This window comes from Conger conger, chromosome 6, assembly GCF_963514075.1.
Source record: "Conger conger chromosome 6, fConCon1.1, whole genome shotgun sequence".
NCBI classification, from domain to species: domain Eukaryota; kingdom Metazoa; phylum Chordata; class Actinopteri; order Anguilliformes; family Congridae; genus Conger; species Conger conger.
The window spans coordinates 18,546,731-18,566,454 of record NC_083765.1 but is presented as its reverse complement, the minus strand read 5'-3'; the positions used below and the strand labels follow the sequence as shown (position 1 = coordinate 18,566,454).

Below are 19,724 nucleotides of genomic sequence, written 5' to 3'. Positions count from 1 at the left end.
ACCAAACACCGTATGCGTACGAGGGATACTGTACAAAATCTCACCCAGTGACCGCAGGCTGTAGTTACTCGAGGAGGCGGTTTTTGTAAGATGGCCTTGGTTTTTGTAAGTTTATTTTTTGTGTGTGCAGTAAAGACAGCCCAACTCTCTTATACAGATTACAGTGATGGGTGTGAAAATTTGAATCATAAATACATCTCCAGGCTGCATGGAAATCTAATATTTTTAGTGATGAATTATTACTAAAAATGTTAGATTTTGTTTTGTCTCTGAAATGATAACTTCAAGAATTGTTCAGTATGATTTAATACATGTTCATCAAATTGTATGGCATAACCTTTTTTTTTTTCTCTCTCACATGCAACCCAGAATGTCTTGGTGTAAAATAATGCTCTTCCTAGGTTATAAAATTCCTCCTGTAAACTATAGGAGACATAGTGTCTTCCAACACAAGAAAGACAGTGTAATCTATGATACATATGAAAAGAAATTGTAACAATACTTGTGTGTTTGTTAGAAGATGTTCTGTACTAAACTATATGAATTCCATCGATGGAGCTTTTGGCTAGAGACAATATGTAAATGCTTGGGTTGATGCAGTAATCAGTCTAGATGTCAGCTCATTGATGTGGGGGTGCTTGTGGCTGCCCGGTTGCACTGTCTCTTTAAGAGGTCAACACAGCTGTGATTGGAGTGATTGTGTCGGCTTAAATTCTTCCCGCTGGGGGTCTCCACAGCTCTCCAGAGGGAGGCGAGGAGTCGGCAGGTAGCAGAGCATCTCCTGTCCCACTCTATCACCTCCACATTCTGTAGGGAAGGGGAAACGCGCTGCACCACCAGAGAGCTGAAAGTTTTCGCCCGCAGAACCGCAGAATGAACACTCACACCCAGCCTGCGACCGGCGCCAGGACCCTGCGGTCCACCAGAAGATACCGGAGCCTTAGGAGGAACTCCAGGATCCACACGCTCTACCAGCACCAGCGCCATCACCCCGGGTGAGTGCCCTGCCTCTCTGCCTCATAACCACACCGCATATTCTGCTCATATTGCAACAAGTCTCGGTACTCTCAACAAGTCATATTCATCACACTTTTTCACTTTTAGTGAGCTGCATTAATATTAGTCATATTATTAATATTATAATTATGAAGCGCATTCAGTATGACGATATATTTATATAATACATGTACTGTATATGTCATCCCAGTTTTAATAAATATATTTACTTAAATATAAAAAATCATTCCAGTGCCGATTTTAGAATGTGTATTCGGTACTGTGTAGTTTCATTTAAATAAAATAAATATTTGATCTCATTCAGTATAGATTTTCAGATATATCCATGATAACCAGGGTTGGAATTAATCCCATTCCAGTTTAGTCCATTCCACAAATGCATTGAAATTCTGTGAATTTATTAAATAATGCATATAAAACATTCTTGGCATTTTTTCATTAACTGGTTTTGTTTTCATGAAAATGAAATTTACAAATGAAATTGAAACTGAAATAAAATGGAATTTACCTGAATCCTGGTGTTTAAAGATTATTTATTTCAAGCCAACAGGTAAGAAACAGGTATGAAATATATTTATTAAAAAATGTGTCTGGCATGTTTCATTTTTGGTTCCTAATAGTGCCATTGCTGTGCTACCTTCTGGCTGAAGAATTGTGCTAATTAGCAAATCCAGGTGATTGGAACAAAATTCTGGGGAGGAATTTTACTCTGAATTTTCCAACTCTGAATTGAAAGTGAAAATATACAAGCATTCCACCTGTTATTTCAACATAATGTTTTGTAAAACATCTTAATTTCAGGTTACTGTAGTCTAAATAAGATTTGTACATGAATGGGTTGGCCTAGCATTCATCTCATGAGTATCTCATAAATAACCACTTCACCATATGGGGATATTGCTATTCATGTTGCTTCAGCAATGCCAACTTAATTTCATGAACATTATTGGCATAGTTTGGATAGCACACATACAGGTATCTTCTGCTATATGTGTGGCTTTGACAGATTTAATCATTTAGACTTCATACAAATATTTTTTTATCATACATACATGTACATTCACAGAGCAGTAATATTTGAGTCAAGACAACAAAAATGGTGTCACTGTCCAAATCCGCACTGTACTGTGTGTGTTTATTCATATATGCAAGTATGCAAGTAACAGCTGCATATCGACCGACCTATCAATCAGTCTGATCAATACTGACAATGTGTGTCCTCTGAGCCAGTGGTTTAATATTACATTTCTATTTTTTCAGTCTTATTGTACATTTCATGTATTCTGATTTCTCAAATATGAAACTTGTGGATCATGTCAAGGAGGCTTTTCCAATGTTCCGCAGTTATGTGAGCTGTGCGCCTAAACCAGGGATCATCAAATCTGGCCCTCAAATCCAGCCCTGGTTTTATTTTCCCCTACATAATTAACTGAAAAATTAGTGTTGCTGATTGGCCAGACTGTCTTCACACCTGACTCCCAGATAAATGGAGGGTGGGAAACTAGCAGTTCTCAGACCTTAGGATTTCATGATCCCTGCCCAAAACAGCTCCCAGCACAGCAGTATTTGGTGAGATGGCCATCTCCATTTCCACAAATCTAAATGGAATTTGAGGTACTGGGACAAAACCAACTCCTCCATTTTGTTTTTAATGCCTGAGGTGGGAGTTGTACCGGTAGCTCTGAAATCTGCTCCATTATGTGTTTCTTAGCAGAAAGGTTTCCGGATATGCATTCAACCTGGAACTCATGTCATCCAGGACGAATGCAGTCGCGTTGATGAAGTTTGCGTCAAAGTCCAACAGGCATTCCTTGACCCCATCTGAAAACTGAGCAGGAATTTATTGCAGAAAGGCACACTGTGTCAGCAGGAACTAGGCTATGTTCTCATCTGATGTTATTCATTGTCCTAAAAGCGTGAATTTGTCTGTGCCGTCCGGTAACTCGTCAGTGACCACAGACACACTGTCAGCCTTCTTGATCAGTTCCTTTATATCTTATTAATGTGCATTAGCAGCCCGCGGCACATACTTCTGCCTTTTCCTGCCACCGTAACCACTCATGATATAGTCATGATATACACACACTCCTGTGGTGGGCATGGCGTTATCACCCCAGGCATGCGTGGCTATCATGAGAATCACACGGCCTGTGCTGGTTTTTCCTTTACATTCACAACCTCAATAAGGAGCAAAGAACGCTGTATAAAATAAACAATAGGTCTGCAGGTAATGAGCTATATTGTTTGCTCAAATATTAGAAAAGGGTTTCACAAACAGTTATGTCACAATTGTTCAAACATCAAATAATTAAGTAAAGTAAAAAAAAAAAGACATACACATAATCTCATGAGTAGAATAGTCAGTATGCCCTTTGTCTTGAGATTTGTTATTGCATATGAAGGTTGAAACGAAGCTGGAGAGGTGTTGCTAATTTCCCTGCTCTGCTCGCCTGACTTTCTTATTCATGTCAGTGAAGGTCTGCCGATTTAAAAACACCTGCTGACTGTATTGCCTCCGTTTGAGAGCTTCAAAGGGAGCTGACAGCATGGCATTGGGGTGTCACTTCTCTTTCAGCCAATCGGATGAGGAGGACAGAGAGGACGAGCGCGTGGATAGCAGCGACCCTGAGGAAATATTCCAGAACATTCAGCTCCAGAAGGAGATCATCGCCAACATTCGCACCCGACCCTGGCCAATGAGACGCAAGCTCAAAGCCCTCAAGTAAGGCCCACGCAATATGGTTCTATCCTGAAATGGAGTGGCACTACATGCCCATACTCAATGAGCTTCACCCTAGCACATTCTAGAAATACAGGGGTTGGAGTATGACTTCACATAGAGCATCGCTTAATGCAGTTTATCTTGATGTATTGTTATTAGTCGAGCTCCACTACATTGGAGTGTCCCGTTAAAGCAGAGCTGAATGACACGGTAAAGCATTCTGTCTGCATGAAAAGGTTGTGTACTGCAGTCTTTTTTTATTTTCCAGTACTGCGGACATTGACATGTTTGTGAAGAGAGTGAGCTGTTACTCTTCGTTTCGCTGAGAGTCCGTTCATTGTGAAAAAAGAGACCTCTGTTGTAAACTGAGCTGAATAATTATTCCATTAAGCATCCTGCTGCCATCCTGCAAACCGGGCACGGGAAATCAAGCAGAGAGGTTGGCTGAACTGTGATCCCACCCTAACACGAAGAGTCACACAAAGCAAGGTCTTCGGCTGCCCCGAGGACACACACACACACACACACACACACACACTGACATACCTGATGCCAACCTCTACCAGGGACTCTACCAGGGACACTTCCAAAAAGTGTTGACCTGCTTATCAGCATCCCTGGGTTTTTATGACAAGCTCCATATTGCCTTGAAGGGTTTACTGCTGTAAACAAGCTCACACAAGCTGCAAGCAATGGATGAATACCCATGACCCCACCCCTATGAAAACATTTAATTTGTGATGTTGTAAATGACTGATTATAAATCCTGTTGTTCATGCTAATTCTGTTCTATAAATGTTATATTTTACACTCAAAGTGACTCATTGTGTATAGACTATACCTGTGTTTTTTATGTAGTGTAATCATGTGCAGAATTGCATGTGAAAATGTTATAGACTATTCCCAGGACCAGCCTTCGTAGTAATCTTGGTATCAGTGTAGCAATAAAGCTCATATTGATGGCTAAAGCAGAAACTCTGTCTGTAGTAAATCTGCAGCTACTGAGTGTTTTACAGGTGTGAGCTCTCATGATTGAGGTCCTGGTGGTTGTGTGTGTCATTCCAGGCATGCCAGAGACATTGTTCTGAAGTATGAAGGCCGGCTAACCAGGACCCGGGGATACCAGACTGCAGGAGCTGATGTAAGTAATCAGGGTTGCCAGATGTCTGGTTTTAAAATTACTTTTTACATGTCCGGTTTGGACTCCCAACCGGACAATGTACTGTCATGTCCGGTCCAAATAACTGACTGGGGGAAATTACAGAGAGCTCCCAGCTTTGTCCGCAGTTACACTTTTGGCTATGCCTGTCGCATAGTCAGTGGTGTCAGGATTAAATAAAAACACTATAGATGGATACCAGTTGGATATCAGTTGTCTCTGCAGGATATGCATGTATACATGCAAGAGTCCTATAAAAAAAAACCCTAATATTACAATCTGGATAGGGGATTTATTGATAAAATCACTGTTGTCTACATTAATAAGAGTAAATTGCAAGTCCTCCCTTGGAGTGTTTCACAGGTAATGTTCATCTCCCAGGTTTAGATATTGGAGGGCTTAGCAAACACACAATTCTTCAGTTTTTGAATAGCTTTCTCTGGTCTGCCTGTGTGAAAGGAATACTTAGGACAATTACACTGTTGCAAAGTGCTGCAGAGTAACTAGCTCTCAGCAAACAGTATTATACAGTATGTCATTTTCAGAAACCGTTGTTTTTGCACAGGCCCTGTGTTTCACTGGGTAGGTGCTGGAGTGTGCTTCTGACAGCACTGATCTGCATTGCTCTTCTGGCTTTGTCTGACATGCGCTGGTCTTATTCCATGCCTTTCTATCACAAGTTCAGCCAACAGGCACTGACACACTGCTGAAATTTATGGCTGGTTGTTATTGCCGAGTTTAATTAAAATGTGTCAAAGGCTTTCAGGGAAGCTTTCCCAGAGCTGCTGAAATGAATTGATTTTTAGCCAGTAGATGGATGATGGCTTATTATAGCTTAAAGCTTATATGCCACCTTGAATTTCAGTCGTTTTATAAATTAGAATTAGACATCATATGCTCTTATTGTAACTGTCTGTCTTATTGCCCATCAGCGCATCCTGTGTTTAAATGATTATTTTCAATTTCTACTTGGACTGTAATGCTGTGCACACAGTGCCTGTGTGGTTCTAGTGTTAGGCCATCTGACTGGCGTACTGATGGATTACCTACCCTATCTCCCAGCAGTGAGGTGTGTGTGGCAGCCCCCCTGTTGAAATGAAAAAGTGAAAGATAAATGGCATAACAGGGACATGTTAATCAAAATGTCGCACGAACAGTACAGTATAGTCACCGTAGCTCCAGTAACTGTTGCTGTCCTTCACAGCTGCTAAAGAAACTTTCTCGCTTGCTGTATAACATCGTAGTCCTGTTCATTCCATGGGAGATGAGGATAAAGAAGATTGAGAGTAAGGATCAATGGATGTCTGCTTTATTTGTTTCTGCATCAGATCAAAAATATTTCATACAGAAGTAGAATAGAACACTGTTTCTTATAAGTACAGGTTGTTTGTCCAGGTGTTGACATATTTCAGGAGTACTAAATATTAAATTAATTGTAGAAAAAGAGAATTGGCATAAATATGTATATGATGCATCATTTAATGTCCCATACTATACTAGTATTCCTAGCAATTAATTAACATGAATATGTTTTCTTGTGAATCATTATTCCTGACCACTTTTCACAAGATCAATTCATCAAATGTTTGTGGATGACCTTATGCAGCTGTTATGAAGACATTATGTGTTTCGATACAAACACATATCAGGTTGGTATTAAATTAATAAATGAGTTGATTTAGATCATTCAGATCCTGCTCTGTGTCCTGTGCCTGAAGGTCATTTTGGGTCAGGTGTGGCCTCTTACTTCATCTTCCTAAGATGGCTGTTTGGAATCAACATCGTTCTGACCATCATGACCGGATCATTTATCGTCCTGCCTGAGGTAAGATCTCCCCTCCCTTTGTCAAGGAAAATAACATACTATATGAATCACAACAGATTCTTTCCCACATTTACCCTTACATTTTTCATTCTGTGGCCATGAAAATATATTTCATGGTGTAGGATGTTATAAAATTATAAAAGGAACACATTTATATACTGTAAAAGTGTGACCATAAAGCCACTGGTTAAAATAAAGTATCATGTACTAAAACTGAGGAACTTCTCGCTGCACGTTCCTACTGGGCTAATTTATGGTACACTGTATTACATGGCCACAGGCAATTTCCTGGGGTTTCAGCCAGGGAAGAACCACTCACCCATTCTCCCTTCTCTGGGTGTCCTTTCAGCTGCTGGCAGGGGCACCCTTTGGAACAACCAGGAGCAAGACCATTCCCAAAGAGCAACTGGCCTCCGCACAGGACCTGGATACCATCTGGTCTTTAGGGGCAAGGCTGAGAGCTACTTGGTTTTGCAGGGCTGATAAAGATTTTTGTGAAATCACACACACTTCCCCCAACATGCAGTCAGTTTCCCTGTTGTCATTGTATCCTTGTAGGGCTACCTTCAGTACTCCGTCCTGTTTTATGGATACTACGGAAGGGTCCGGAAGATTGGGAGCGCCGGCTACCGGCTTCCCCTGGCCTACTTTCTGGTTGGGATGGCTGTTTTTGCCTACAGCTTCATCATTCTGTTAAGAAAGTAATCTTCAGAGACTTGAATTTCTCAGCTTTATGTTCTAATATGACAAACAATTGGGTTAATCTATCTGTGAGAAAACATCTTTGTTTGTTATAAAACGGTTGATAAAAAAGGTAAATCATTCTGCAAACATTAATATTTCATTTTGCTTACATTTTTCTCCGTAATGTCTTGTACAAAAATAGTTACAATCCTAATGTTAAAATAAAATGTTATGTTTGTTAATATTATGAGCTCTTAAAGGAAAGGAAACTTTCACTAAAGTATGCTGGCTACAGATGCGTTCGTGTTATTGTATATCCCAGGATGGCCAGAAATTCACGTCTCAGCCTAGCCAGTGCCTCTGATGAGAACTACACCTTCTGCTGGCGCCTGTTCTGTGCCTGGGACTACCTAATCGGCAACCCTGAGGCTGCAGAGAGCAAAGGAGCGGCCATCGTCAACAATATCAGGGTGGGACTCCAGACGGGCTCTTTTCCCCACAAATAATCTGGCTTTAATTCTGCAGAACACGTCTGCAAGGGAGATAATACAAATAATAATCATCTCCCAGGTTATGCTTTTATCCAAGGCGACTTCATTAGACTACGCAACGCAGGGTTAAGGGCCTTGCTCAACAGACCAACAGGCTGCCCATTGTTTATAGATTATGTCCTTGTACTGCTGAGAATTTCCGGAGAAATCAATCAGCATTCATCCCTACTCTGTACCAGGCAGAGCCTTCCAAGTGGTTGGTTTTGAATGCGGTGTACTGTGTTAATGGTTAAGTGCCCCTTTCAGTCAACCTGGTGGTTTCCTGTTGCAGTCCTGCCTGCCTGATATGATGTGTATGTCTGCCTAATTTGTGCTTTCATGTAATTCTCTTTTGTTTCCCTATGAAGGAGGCCATTGTTGAAGAACAGGAGAAGGAGAAAGACACAAGCCTGTAGGTGTCCCTACACTTGCTCTGGGCTGCTGTGCCCATTGCTCTGCCTGTGTAAATGGATGTTCGCTGCGTTATTTTCCGTGTGCTTTAATGGATGTGCCATGCTTTAATAGGGTGTTTAAAGTCAGCTCCAGTTCATAAGCAGAATAATAGTGGTTCTCTGTCCTTGGTTTGTGAAGGACAGTTCTGAACTATAGCTGATACATTTAGAATACAGGTGAAAAGGCTCAAATACAATTTCTTTACTTACTGAAGCGTGTGTTGTGTGGGAAGAAAAAAAACGAGGCAATATCACAAAGTTATTTCCCTGAAGTGAAAGGACAGGATCTCATCCTTAATCAGTGTGATACGGTGTCCCATCTCCTTCCTGTGTTTTCTCCTCTTCTCAGAAGAAGGAAAAAACATAGCTCTGACCCATTCTGATTTATATACCCAGTCTTTTGCAATCCTGTGCCGCAGAAAATATCCTGTCATATTTCACACAAACAATCTTTTACTGCGGCCAGATGACTGCACCTAAATCACAGCAAGGCCTGCACCCTGTATAGTGTAGAATGCACAGCATGCGCAGTGACCGTTCCACACTTCTTGCCTGTCACTGTTTGTCTTTCTCTTTTTGATCACTCACTCCAGATGATTTTGTAGCTGCTATAATGAAAATTGCCCTTTTGTTGCAAAATGTCTGTTTAGGTAATAACAAGACATGGCATATAAACCCTAGTTTAAACCCTGGTTTACAGCATGTGACTGAGACATGCTATGATATGTATTTATAGTCTTATTATATTTTATAGTATGTTCTCTGAAGCCTCCTGGTCGGAGGCCTGTTCCACAAAGCAGGATTAGCGAATGAGCTGGATAACTGCACACAGTAAAACCCGTAACAGCTTTTTTTTTACTTCAGTCCATGTTCCAGGTTTGGGTGTGGTCCGGAATTTTACTCAGTGCAGTTATCCAGCTAACTCAGTAATCCTGCTTCATAATGCAAGCCCCTGGTCGTCATTGGGAATGAGAGCTGTTAATAAATTTGGTGGGTAAATACATTTTATGAAGTACAGGAATCCAGAAATTACAATTCTTGAAATGAAATGTAAGGGTTATTCAAGCCAGACATTAAAATGATCTTCTGTTCATTGTTCCATTATAAAGAAATCCATGAGCTTCATTGTATATTCATGAATTCATAAATTTTATTTCATTTCATGTTTTTTTTTTTTTGTATTAATGCATTTGTTTGTGTCATAGTAGACTTAACCGAGTTACCTGTGAAAAATAAGCAGGCTAACTGACCTTCTTCCTCCTCAAAGAGCTGTTCTGGTCAGTCTGAGGATCCTGGCAAACATCCTGGTGTTGCTCTCTCTGGCTGGGAGCATCTATATCATCTATTTCGTAGTTGACCGTTCTCAGAGGCTGGAGCAGGAGAAGCCAGAGCTGACATTGTGGGAGAAGAATGAGGTGAGAGGCATCGGCTTATAGAAACATAAATACACCACACACCTCCTTCAGTCCTCTTATCTGAGTGCTCCAAGCCAAGGCTTTTCAACACATTCCTGTACAAACCTTTCATCTCAGCCAATTTGAAAGCCATCCTGCAAAATGAGCTGCTAATTAATTGAGCACTGGTTTTGAGTGTAATTGCCTGAGATTAGTCTAAATCAATTTTAACGTCTCTTTCATAGAAATTATTCATTTGGTTTCCACAACATTAAATAATGAAAATACATACCTTTTTTAAGAGGTACAAACTAGCAGACTCAGTATGTGATGAAATACAAAACATAGACAATAAATGCATTGTAAATTATGTATAATACCGATATATATTAAACGTATTTATGACTGAATCAGTGAGATAGTAATCTAAGACAGAATAAAGTTGTTTGTTTTATTGTATGAAATACATTCATTTTCTGTTGTGTGTTATGTTGTAATCATTGTTTAATGAATAGATAAGTGCTATCACGGATGTCTGAATGCTGAAATGAAAGTTCCTGCCTACCACATTTATTTGAACATTAATCACAATTTAATTCATCATGAATCACTCATAGATGTACTTTTCCAATGACTTGAACTGATTAAATCAACTGGGCCAGCAGAGGTAGAAAGGCCCCCGAGCCACCTGATCCGATCGGGGTCCTGTGACCGGAACCGAAGCTTAAGGCTTTAATTCAAATGCAATTTTACATTGAAAGGGGGAGTTGCAGAGGGATTGGAATTCACCAGTACATCATACTTCTAATAAATATGTAAATAGAATATTGACCATCTTCTGCTGGCTGAAGTCCACGCAATTGGCAAGGCTTCCCCTGTGACTCCTCTGGCTGTTTGAGCACTGGAAGTCTACCACTGCCGGCACTGTAACCGCAGCTCCATTTGGAGGAAGCAGTTTGCTGTCTGCCTTGGACTCGCGCCTGCAAATCACACCAAAACGACAGAGGATAGTGCAGCAGTGAGACAAGCTGGCGGGTTTAAATTGGCTCCTCCAAATTGGGATGAAAAAGGTGAAAATGTTGTAAATATGACCATTCATTTTGCATTTGTTGTTGTCACTCTGGATTTGTTACCAGTGCGAAGAATGTAGCTCAAAATGGATGTGTCACCTGAATGTGCTGAGCAGTGTGCCTCTGTGTTCCCAGGTTAGCGTGGTGGTGTCTCTCATCACCATGATTGCCCCATCAGCCTTTGAGCTGGTGTCCCAGCTGGAGATGTACCACCCAAGGACCAGCCTTCGCTTCCAGCTGGCCAGGTCTCTGGAAGTAGCATATGTTACATTCCATTATTATAGTTAATTAGCTGATGCTTTTATCGAAAGTGACTTAAAGTTGATTAGACTAAGTAGGGACTAATCCCCCCTGGGGCAAGTGGGATTAAGGACCAAACAGCTGTCCGGATCTTATTGTGGCCACATTGGGGCTTGAACCACCAGCCTTCCAAGACCCCAGTCTAGTACCTTAGCCATAGGCTACAGGCTGCCCAGTATATATGCAACTCAGTTTGACCATGAGGGATGGGTAAAACTCCTATAAGTAACTGCTGCTACTTGACATCAGCAGCTTCTTAAATGACTATTAAATGTATGATAATTGCATTACGCTGTTTTTATTTGCTTGGGAGAGGGCCAGTGCAGGATGATCCTTCACAATGATTAGCAGCAATCCCTCAGGGACAGAGGAAAGCTGGAGGGAGTGTGGGAGGTTAGGGTTCTCAGGGACAGAGGAAAGCTGGAGGGAGTTTGGGGGGTTAGGGTTCTCAGGGACAGAGGAAAGCTGGTGTGAGTGTTGGGGGTTAGGGTTAGGGTTCTCAGGGACAGAGGAAAGCTGGAGGGAGTGTGGGGGGTTAGGGTTAGGGTTCTCAGGGACAGAGGGAAGCTGGAGGGAGTCTGGGGGGTTAGGGTTCTCAGGGACAGAGGAAAGCTTGAGGGAGTGTGGGGGGTTAGGGTTCTCAGGGACAGAGGAAAGCTGGAGGGAGTTTGGGGGGTTAGGGTTCTCAGGGACAGAGGAAAGCTGGAGGGAGTGTGGGGGGTTAGGGTTCTCAGGGACAGAGGAAAGCTGGAGGGAGTGTGGGGGGTTAGGGTTCTCAGGGACAGAGGAAAGCTGGAGGGAGTGTGGGGAGGTTAGGGTTCTCACGGCCAGAGGAAAGCTGGAGGGAGTGTGGGGGGTTAGGGTTCTCAGGGACAGAGGAAAGCTGGAGGGAGTGTGGGAGGTTAGGGTTCTCAGGGACAGAGGAAAGCTGGAGGGAGTGTGGGTGGTTAGGGTTCTCAGGGCCAGAGGAAAGCTGGAGGGAGTGTGGGTGGTTAGGGTTCTCAGGGCCAGAGGAAAGCTGGAGGGGGGGTTGAGTGCATGGGGCTGAGAGTGCTCTTGCATCACCAGGGTGCTGGTCCTGTACCTGGGGAACCTCTACAGCTTAATCATCGCTCTGCTGGACAAGGTCAACAGCATGAGCTCAGCTGTGAGTACTGTCACCTAATATTCAGCTCAATCTTGCTTTTGTTCATTTTCAACACAACACTTTCAATTTTACAGTAGGTATGCAGTTCCTACTGTAATTTCTGCAAGTAATTACTTAGACGTTTTGTTCTCGAAACAATTTGTTCTTGAATCAAAGTTGCTGTAAATTTTATTAACAGCATTTAACATGTCTGAGAATTCACATCTGTTTTGTTGTTATGCTTTTTTGTTGTCCCTGCACTGTGATTTGTTTTCAGTTATCAAATTTTGTTTTCAAATATGTATAGTATTTGATATATAAAATACTATATTGTAATTGATATATATATATTGATGATATACCAAGAATAATGTATTGTGAAATTATAATATCCTATACAAAATATAAAATTATATGTGACCTGTATAAAATAACAAACACCGCTTGTAGTGGTATTATGGGCTTGAATTGTGTACACATTTATATTATATTCAGTTAGCAATATAATGGAACATTTTTGTTCATTTTCATTTATTGTTATTTCTTGTGCTTAGAATGCTTGTCATTTATTTTGTATATTTGATACAAAAGTGCTTCATTGTCTGTACCTTAAGCAGCTCACTGTGACATCCATTTACAGACACAGACCTCACATAAAGGTATCACACACACACACACACACACACACACACACACAATAAGAGCAAGTGGAATAAGTACTATTTGTGCTGATTTCATACAGTCATGACCTCGACCATTGGATATTTGATATTGCAAAGTACATTATGTGTGTCATTACTCTGAAGTAACCATTAGCTTGTTTAACTCCATAAAGGTAATTGAATGAAATAGGACACAATCAATAGTTCAAGCATTTGTTTTAGAATCCGGTCAATAATGGGAACTGGACAGACTCCACTGCCTTCCTGGCCACCATCGCTCTGCCTGAGGAGGAGAACCTGTCCACCATCTTGTCCAATGCCTCTGAGAAGCAGAACAGTACCTTTGTCCTGGGGTTAGAGGTCAACAGGACCAAGAGCGGTGGCACACAGGTCCTCCTCAACCAGACCGCATTGTACGGGTACAATGTGAGGACCCCCCCAGACCAGTGCTGGGAGACGTATGTCGGACAGGTACAGCAAATGGGGCACCAAGATTATGCTTTGGGGTGGGTTATAATAACCCGCTTATTGGCTGTCTAAATGATGGATTGTCACTTGCATTAATAATATTTTGCCACTAGAAGCTCTAGACAATCAAAAGGTCAGAAAAGCAATCACAGACAATGTGAACATGAGCTGTTCAGGTCTTGACAATTTGTTACTATGATTTATCTCTACCCGTGAATATTACAGAAAACATAATTAAATACAAATTCTCTCTGTGGCCCATTGAATAAGTACACTCATATTCAATTGGTCATTGTACAATGGTTTTTTAAAACAAAATAAGCCATCAAGCAAATTAGAACTGCATCTGTTTTGACCCATCACCATGTGTCAATTAGAACATTTAAATTGAAATGTAGGTTATAAATGATAATGATTTAAGGATTGAAGGATTGTTTTAGTATGAACAGTTGCTTATTAAATTTGTCTGTACTTCTGTACATTGCGGCCAAATTTTTAATGGCATTGTCTTATCTATTTTATTCCAGGAAATGTTGAAGCTTTCCATCATTGATATGATCTTCACAGTGTTGAGCATCTTACTGATTGACTTTATCCGTGGCCTTTTTGTCCGATACTTGAGTGACTGCTGGTGCTGGGATCTGGAGAGCAAGTTTGTAAGTAGTCTACACATGTTTTATAAGATCCATTTAAAACATGTTAAACATGTTTCCTGTTCATTCATGTGTGTGTGTGTGTGTGTGTGTGTGTGTGTGTGTGTGTGTGTGTGTGTGTGTGCGCACGTGTGTGTGTATTTACAGCCCGAGTATGGAGAATTTAAAATAGCTGAAAATGTTCTCCATTTGATATACAACCAAGGGATGATATGGTAAGCAAGGACTAAGTGAATGCATTATTGATGAAAGTACAAGATTGGATCTTGCTGCTGTAAAGGACATTTCTACAGGGCATAATAACTCTTTGTAATGATGAAGCCAGGATTTCTCAGATTCTCATGCATTTATTTAGGTTCTTCTGTCCAATGTTACCCATTTAATTCATCTATAATCGTCCATTTAAAGCAAAACACTGTGATGTATATTTCAGAGGCAATTGCACATTACGTTTTAATGCACTGCTCGTTATGTTAACATTAATTTAGAGCCTAATATAGATGTGACTTGTAGATGTGTTCTTTGCATATACATAGATTTAATTAATTGTTAAAGAGTCTATTGCGACTTATTTTCAAGTGGAAAATATGTTACATGGAAAAATGCACTTTTTGAAACCTCACTGTTGACCTCTGACCCCAGGATGGGTGCGTTCTTCTCCCCGTGCCTGCCTGCGTTCAACGTGCTAAAGCTGATTGGTCTGATGTACCTGCGCAGCTGGGCTGTCCTCACCTGCAACGTCCCCCACCAGCAGGTCTTCCGGGCCTCCCGGTCAGTGAGCTTCAGCCGTGTAGTGGTACAGTATGCCCCCTTTGACATATGCTGCACAGAGAGTCAGTGTAATCCTCCTTTTTTTTACTCGCCATCAATCTTCCATCAATGACTAGCATGGACAGGCCCTACCACCTAAGTCAATGCAACACTGGAAAACTATGCTGGCTGACTCCGATCACAGGCTAATGATGAGCTGGGGATGAACCACTGAAACCCTCCCTCCCTGGGTGACAGTATGACCGAGCGCGTTTCAGCACTGGACAGAATGTGATCCAGGCTGCAGGGAGCATGACTACGTTATGACTGCCCTCCACACCAGGCTGAGGGCATGCCTTACTCTGACTTTCAGCAGCAGACGTGACGTTTGTCTCTGATTTATTTAACGGTCTCGTCGCTCACTGCGTTTGCCCCTTATCTTTCCCTCCCAGGCACATAAGACAATACTGATGCCCACTGTCTCATCTCCTGTGACTACACTCTATGTGAAACAATCCAAACGATTCAACAGTGTTGGGTACAATATTATACGCGCCATGAATACATTTGAACTTGAGCATGACAATCCTAATGGGCAAATCATGTTTTGTTTATTTTATTAATTTTCCTCTGTTCATCTTAATTGAGTGACTCAATGCCTTGGGTCCTAACCTGCATCTGAATTGTATGTGGTCTTTTACTTTTTCAGATCCAACAACTTCTACTTGGCAATGCTTTTGTTCATGCTGTTTCTCTGTATGCTTCCGACCATCTTTGCCATAGTGAGATACAGACCATCACAACACTGTGGACCTTTCAGGTAGAGCACAACGCCTTATATACAAAATCAGTATTAACTCTTTCAAGCTTTGCGTTGATGGTTAAAATCAGATTCATGTGAAACTGTGCCATATATGGATCATATATACAGTATGTACCATATACACTCAGCGATCACTTTATTAGGTAGACCAGCTTGTTAATGCAAATATTTAATCAGCCAATCAAGTGGCTGATTAACTAAATGTATAAAATCATGCAGATGTGATCAAAAGGTTCAGCTGTTTTTCAGACCAAATATCAGAATGTGGAAGACTTTGACCGTGGAATGATTGATGGTGTCAGACAGGTTGGCTTGAATACCTCAGAAACTGCTGATCTCCTGGGATTTTCATGCACAACAGTCTCTAGATTTTGTAGAAAATGGTGCAAAAATAATTTTTTAAACATCCAGTGAGCAGAAGTTCTGCGGGCAGAAATGCGTTGTTAATGAGAGAGGTTGGAGGAGAAGGGCCAGACTGGTGAAAGCTGGCAGGAAGGTATTACAACAGTGGTATGCAGAAGAACACACAATGCGTGAAGCCTCAAAGTGTGTATGCTACAGCAGCAGGATACTTAATAAGTCTAAACAATAAGTCTAATAAATACCTAATGAAGTGCTCACTGAGTGCATATGTCTGACAATGGAGTGATTACATAAATTAAATCTTCCCTGGATTTATTTTTGCTGTCTGTGCTTGTTTTTATGCATCAGCGGTCAAGAGAAAATTTACGACATTATCTCAGAGACGGTTTCCACGGATTTCCCCATTTGGTTTAACAAAGTGATGAGCTATGTCACCAGCCCTGTCGTTGTGCTGCCAGCTCTCCTCTTACTGTTGTAAGCATGCCTATCAAATTTGATGGACAGGTGGCTATATCATATATCATTTACATTATATAAGTATCTACATGTAATCAGTTTGCCAGTTTACTCTCCGTAGTATACCTACAACCTAAATTCCAAAATACAACAATGCAAAGTGATTAAAAATGAAAATGTAGCAAATGAGGTTAATTAATGCATGTCTGACTTCATCATTACATAATGCATGCTGTTTTATTTCTGTATTGTTTCGTTTCCCTCTCTTTCAGCATGCTGATATACTATCTACAGGCAATAGCACGGTCATTGAAAGTCACCAACAATCAACTGAGAATGCAGCTTCAGACTGTAAGTGTGAATTAACTCTGATTATTCTGTAATTATATGTTACATTTAAAAATAGTTTAAACAGTTAAAAACACACAGCTGTGTGCTTTGCAGACAGAAGGCAGATGAAATAGTATGACTGAGATTATTTTTTTTATTTTTTTTATTTGACCTTTATTTATACAGGGAACTCCCTTGAGAGCAAGCTCTCATTTTCAAGGGTGCCCTGTTTACAAAAAACATATATAAAAGATACAGGTTGCAACAGACAAGATAAGAGCAGACAAAAAACAAGTTATAAAAAACAGATAATAAGTGATAAGACACTAAAAATCAGGTAAAACACGAGCAGTTCTCAGTCATGGTACCCACGAGGGTAATGAACATGTACTGTCACACTTAACTTTAACAATTTTTAACAGAATGTAATTCACGTTACTTGGTTCTGCAATTTCAAAGGATGTGTTTGTATTTAGGAAAGAACAGAAGATAAGAAGAAGGTTTTTCAGATGGCTGCAGGTAACCTTCACATTTTCTTTTACTACGGCAAAGTGCTCAGGCTTTAACCCTGTGCCGTTTATTGCAGAAAGATCACCCTCAACCCCAGAGTACCTTTGTCAAATGATTGGCTTCAGTGTATTTACAAACCCAATAAATCCCTGGAGTTATATTCCTCTTGCTGTGGTTATGGTGTCACCGCGGCCTTGCTCTGACCTTCCCCAGCGAGGCTGCAGGACAGCGAGGGGGGTGATAAAAAGCCGGAGCAGGAGGGTCACATTTCGGGCCAGGAGTCCTCCGTCTGCTCCCACTCGCCCAGGCGCAACGGAAACATCGGCAGCGCGGAGTCCCCGGACAGGCCGGCCGGCAGCCTCCGCACCATCGCCCAGTCCGCCCCGCGTCCCGGAGCTAACCGGCCGTTCGGCGTGTCACGCAGCCCCGCCGCTCCCGTGATGCAGAAACATCGAGAGGAGCACTCGCCAAACAGGTAGGAGGCTTCACACAGCTTCCAAAAAACACACAGAATCCCTGGAAGCTAGTGTGTCTGTATCAGTAATACTTACATATTGCAACATAAGAATAAAAACTGGCCACGGCTTGCTATCTCATGGTGTATACTGTCTTAATAGTTTACATGATCCAGCAATGCTGTACCTGTTCTTCAGCAATCCAAGCATCTTTCATTCTCTTTTACTGAAAAACAGATGGTTGCTTCAGACATAGGAGTACTGCCAGGTCATTGCATTGTACTTTCCCTTTACATTTGAAGGCATCCAGGATATCTAGGAGCGGCCAGCGGCTCCTGCAGGTCACCGTCCTACCACAGGATGGCACACAATCCCATGTGCCGCCACTCAGAGAACGTCCACTCAGATCCTCTGTACAGGAAGAGCCTGTGGCCCCCACACAGAGAAGCCTCCGGAATGGGCCCGGCCCAGCGCCGGTTCCACACCACGCACTACGTGATCGTCAACGAGCACGACGGCAAAAGGCAGCTGCTGCGGCCTACGGCCCGGACGCCCCGGCGGTACTGTGCCGAAGAGCTGATGGACATCCTGGAGCTGTGTCCGCGGAACGTCCGGAGATTCCCCGCCCACCCGCCTCACCAGTGCTACCAGCCGCACTTCAACGAAGAGGAAGAGGAGGAGACGGCCAGCGAGAGGAGGGCCCCGTTCGCCCCGTCCTGCCGCCCGCACTCCCTGTCCGACCTCCGCCAGCCAGGCCGGCCCAACAGGGCGGACTGCGGGCTCTCGGTCAACAGAGGCCCGGCCAGAGGACCGCGCGGGGTGTGGGACGACCGCGAGGGGAACCGGGACCATGTACCGCTGCACTACTGCTCCCAGACCAACATCGAGCCGGTCGAGCTGCCGGCCAGGTACACCGAGCCCCAGGTCAAGCCCAAAACCAGACACAAGGCCGCACTGTCCATGACCGAATCGGACACTGACTCCATCGCATCCAGCAGTGACCAACAGAACAGCAGCACGGACCAGTACATCCAGGTCATCCATTACAAGGAGAAAGGCCCAAAATCCAGAGGCAAGCCCCCAAAGCAGGAGCCTAAACCTCAGTTAAATGTATCCAGGCCAGGTGAACTATTCTGCTCAAATGTCTGAAAAAAAAATGTTTGTTGTGTATGTTATTTATTACATATGTTGTATTTTATAGTGTATCAAATAGAATATTCTTGTATTCCCATGTTGTACTGTATATGTGGCACACACACAAAACAAAATAGCAAAAGAGCTACTGAGTATGTGAAATAATCTTGTGTTTTCATGGATATGTATAATAAAATATATAATCTATAATAAAACTACTTAACTAGTTAACCATTTTGGGTGGTCATCTATATCCATCGTATGTTTTGTTTCTTTAATAGTTCTTTGCTAATAAGTTTTGTCAATAGTTAAAGGTATTTGGGCACAAATTAACAAGAAATTCCTTCTTGTATCTAGTTATTAGCACAAGCTTACATCCAATGACACAATTCTATCACCCATTAGTTACAGTCTATAAATTGTCAAGATATCATGTGATCAATAGTCAGCTGCTACCTCCTTTCATTATAATCTATTAAAAAACAACATATGAAATGTCATCAATATTTAAAAAATGCCTTAAGAGACCATTGCTTTTGCTGCAGGCAGATTCACCAGTTCAAAGGGCACTGTACAGCAAAGGTCTTCTCAACTATGGGGGGATTTATCTGCAATGTGATCCCCAAAGATTATTTGCCATAATTTCCAGATCTGGAAAATCCGGATATGTGAATATACAAAGCATATTCCTTGTGGCAATGGAATACCACAACAAAGGCATGTGATGTGTTCAACTTAATACTAAATCCCTTTTGTTGTTTGGCCAGAAGTATATGGAATGAATGTAAATTATCATATAATTGTCATATCTTGGTTAATTTAAGCAGTACAGATAACAATG

At 41.8% G+C, this 19,724-nt stretch overlaps 1 protein-coding gene across 1 annotated transcript; it reads left to right on the top strand.

Annotated features, from left to right (window-relative positions):
• The first annotated feature begins 873 nt into the window (after window positions 1-873).
• LOC133131496 (transmembrane channel-like protein 3) lies at window positions 874-18,949 on the top strand. Its single transcript, XM_061246879.1, has 22 exons — window positions 874-995; window positions 3,593-3,739; window positions 4,805-4,880; window positions 6,103-6,184; window positions 6,617-6,723; window positions 7,073-7,171; window positions 7,282-7,424; window positions 7,730-7,877; window positions 8,306-8,349; window positions 9,657-9,804; window positions 10,989-11,098; window positions 12,222-12,300; window positions 13,164-13,412; window positions 13,937-14,065; window positions 14,210-14,277; window positions 14,705-14,833; window positions 15,522-15,632; window positions 16,347-16,472; window positions 16,727-16,805; window positions 17,261-17,303; window positions 17,508-17,769; window positions 18,052-18,949. The coding sequence occupies exons 1-22, from the start codon at window positions 874-876 to the stop codon at window positions 18,896-18,898; spliced, it is 3,348 nt and encodes a 1,115-aa protein (XP_061102863.1). The 3' UTR covers window positions 18,899-18,949.
• The last annotated feature ends 775 nt before the right edge of the window (window positions 18,950-19,724 follow it).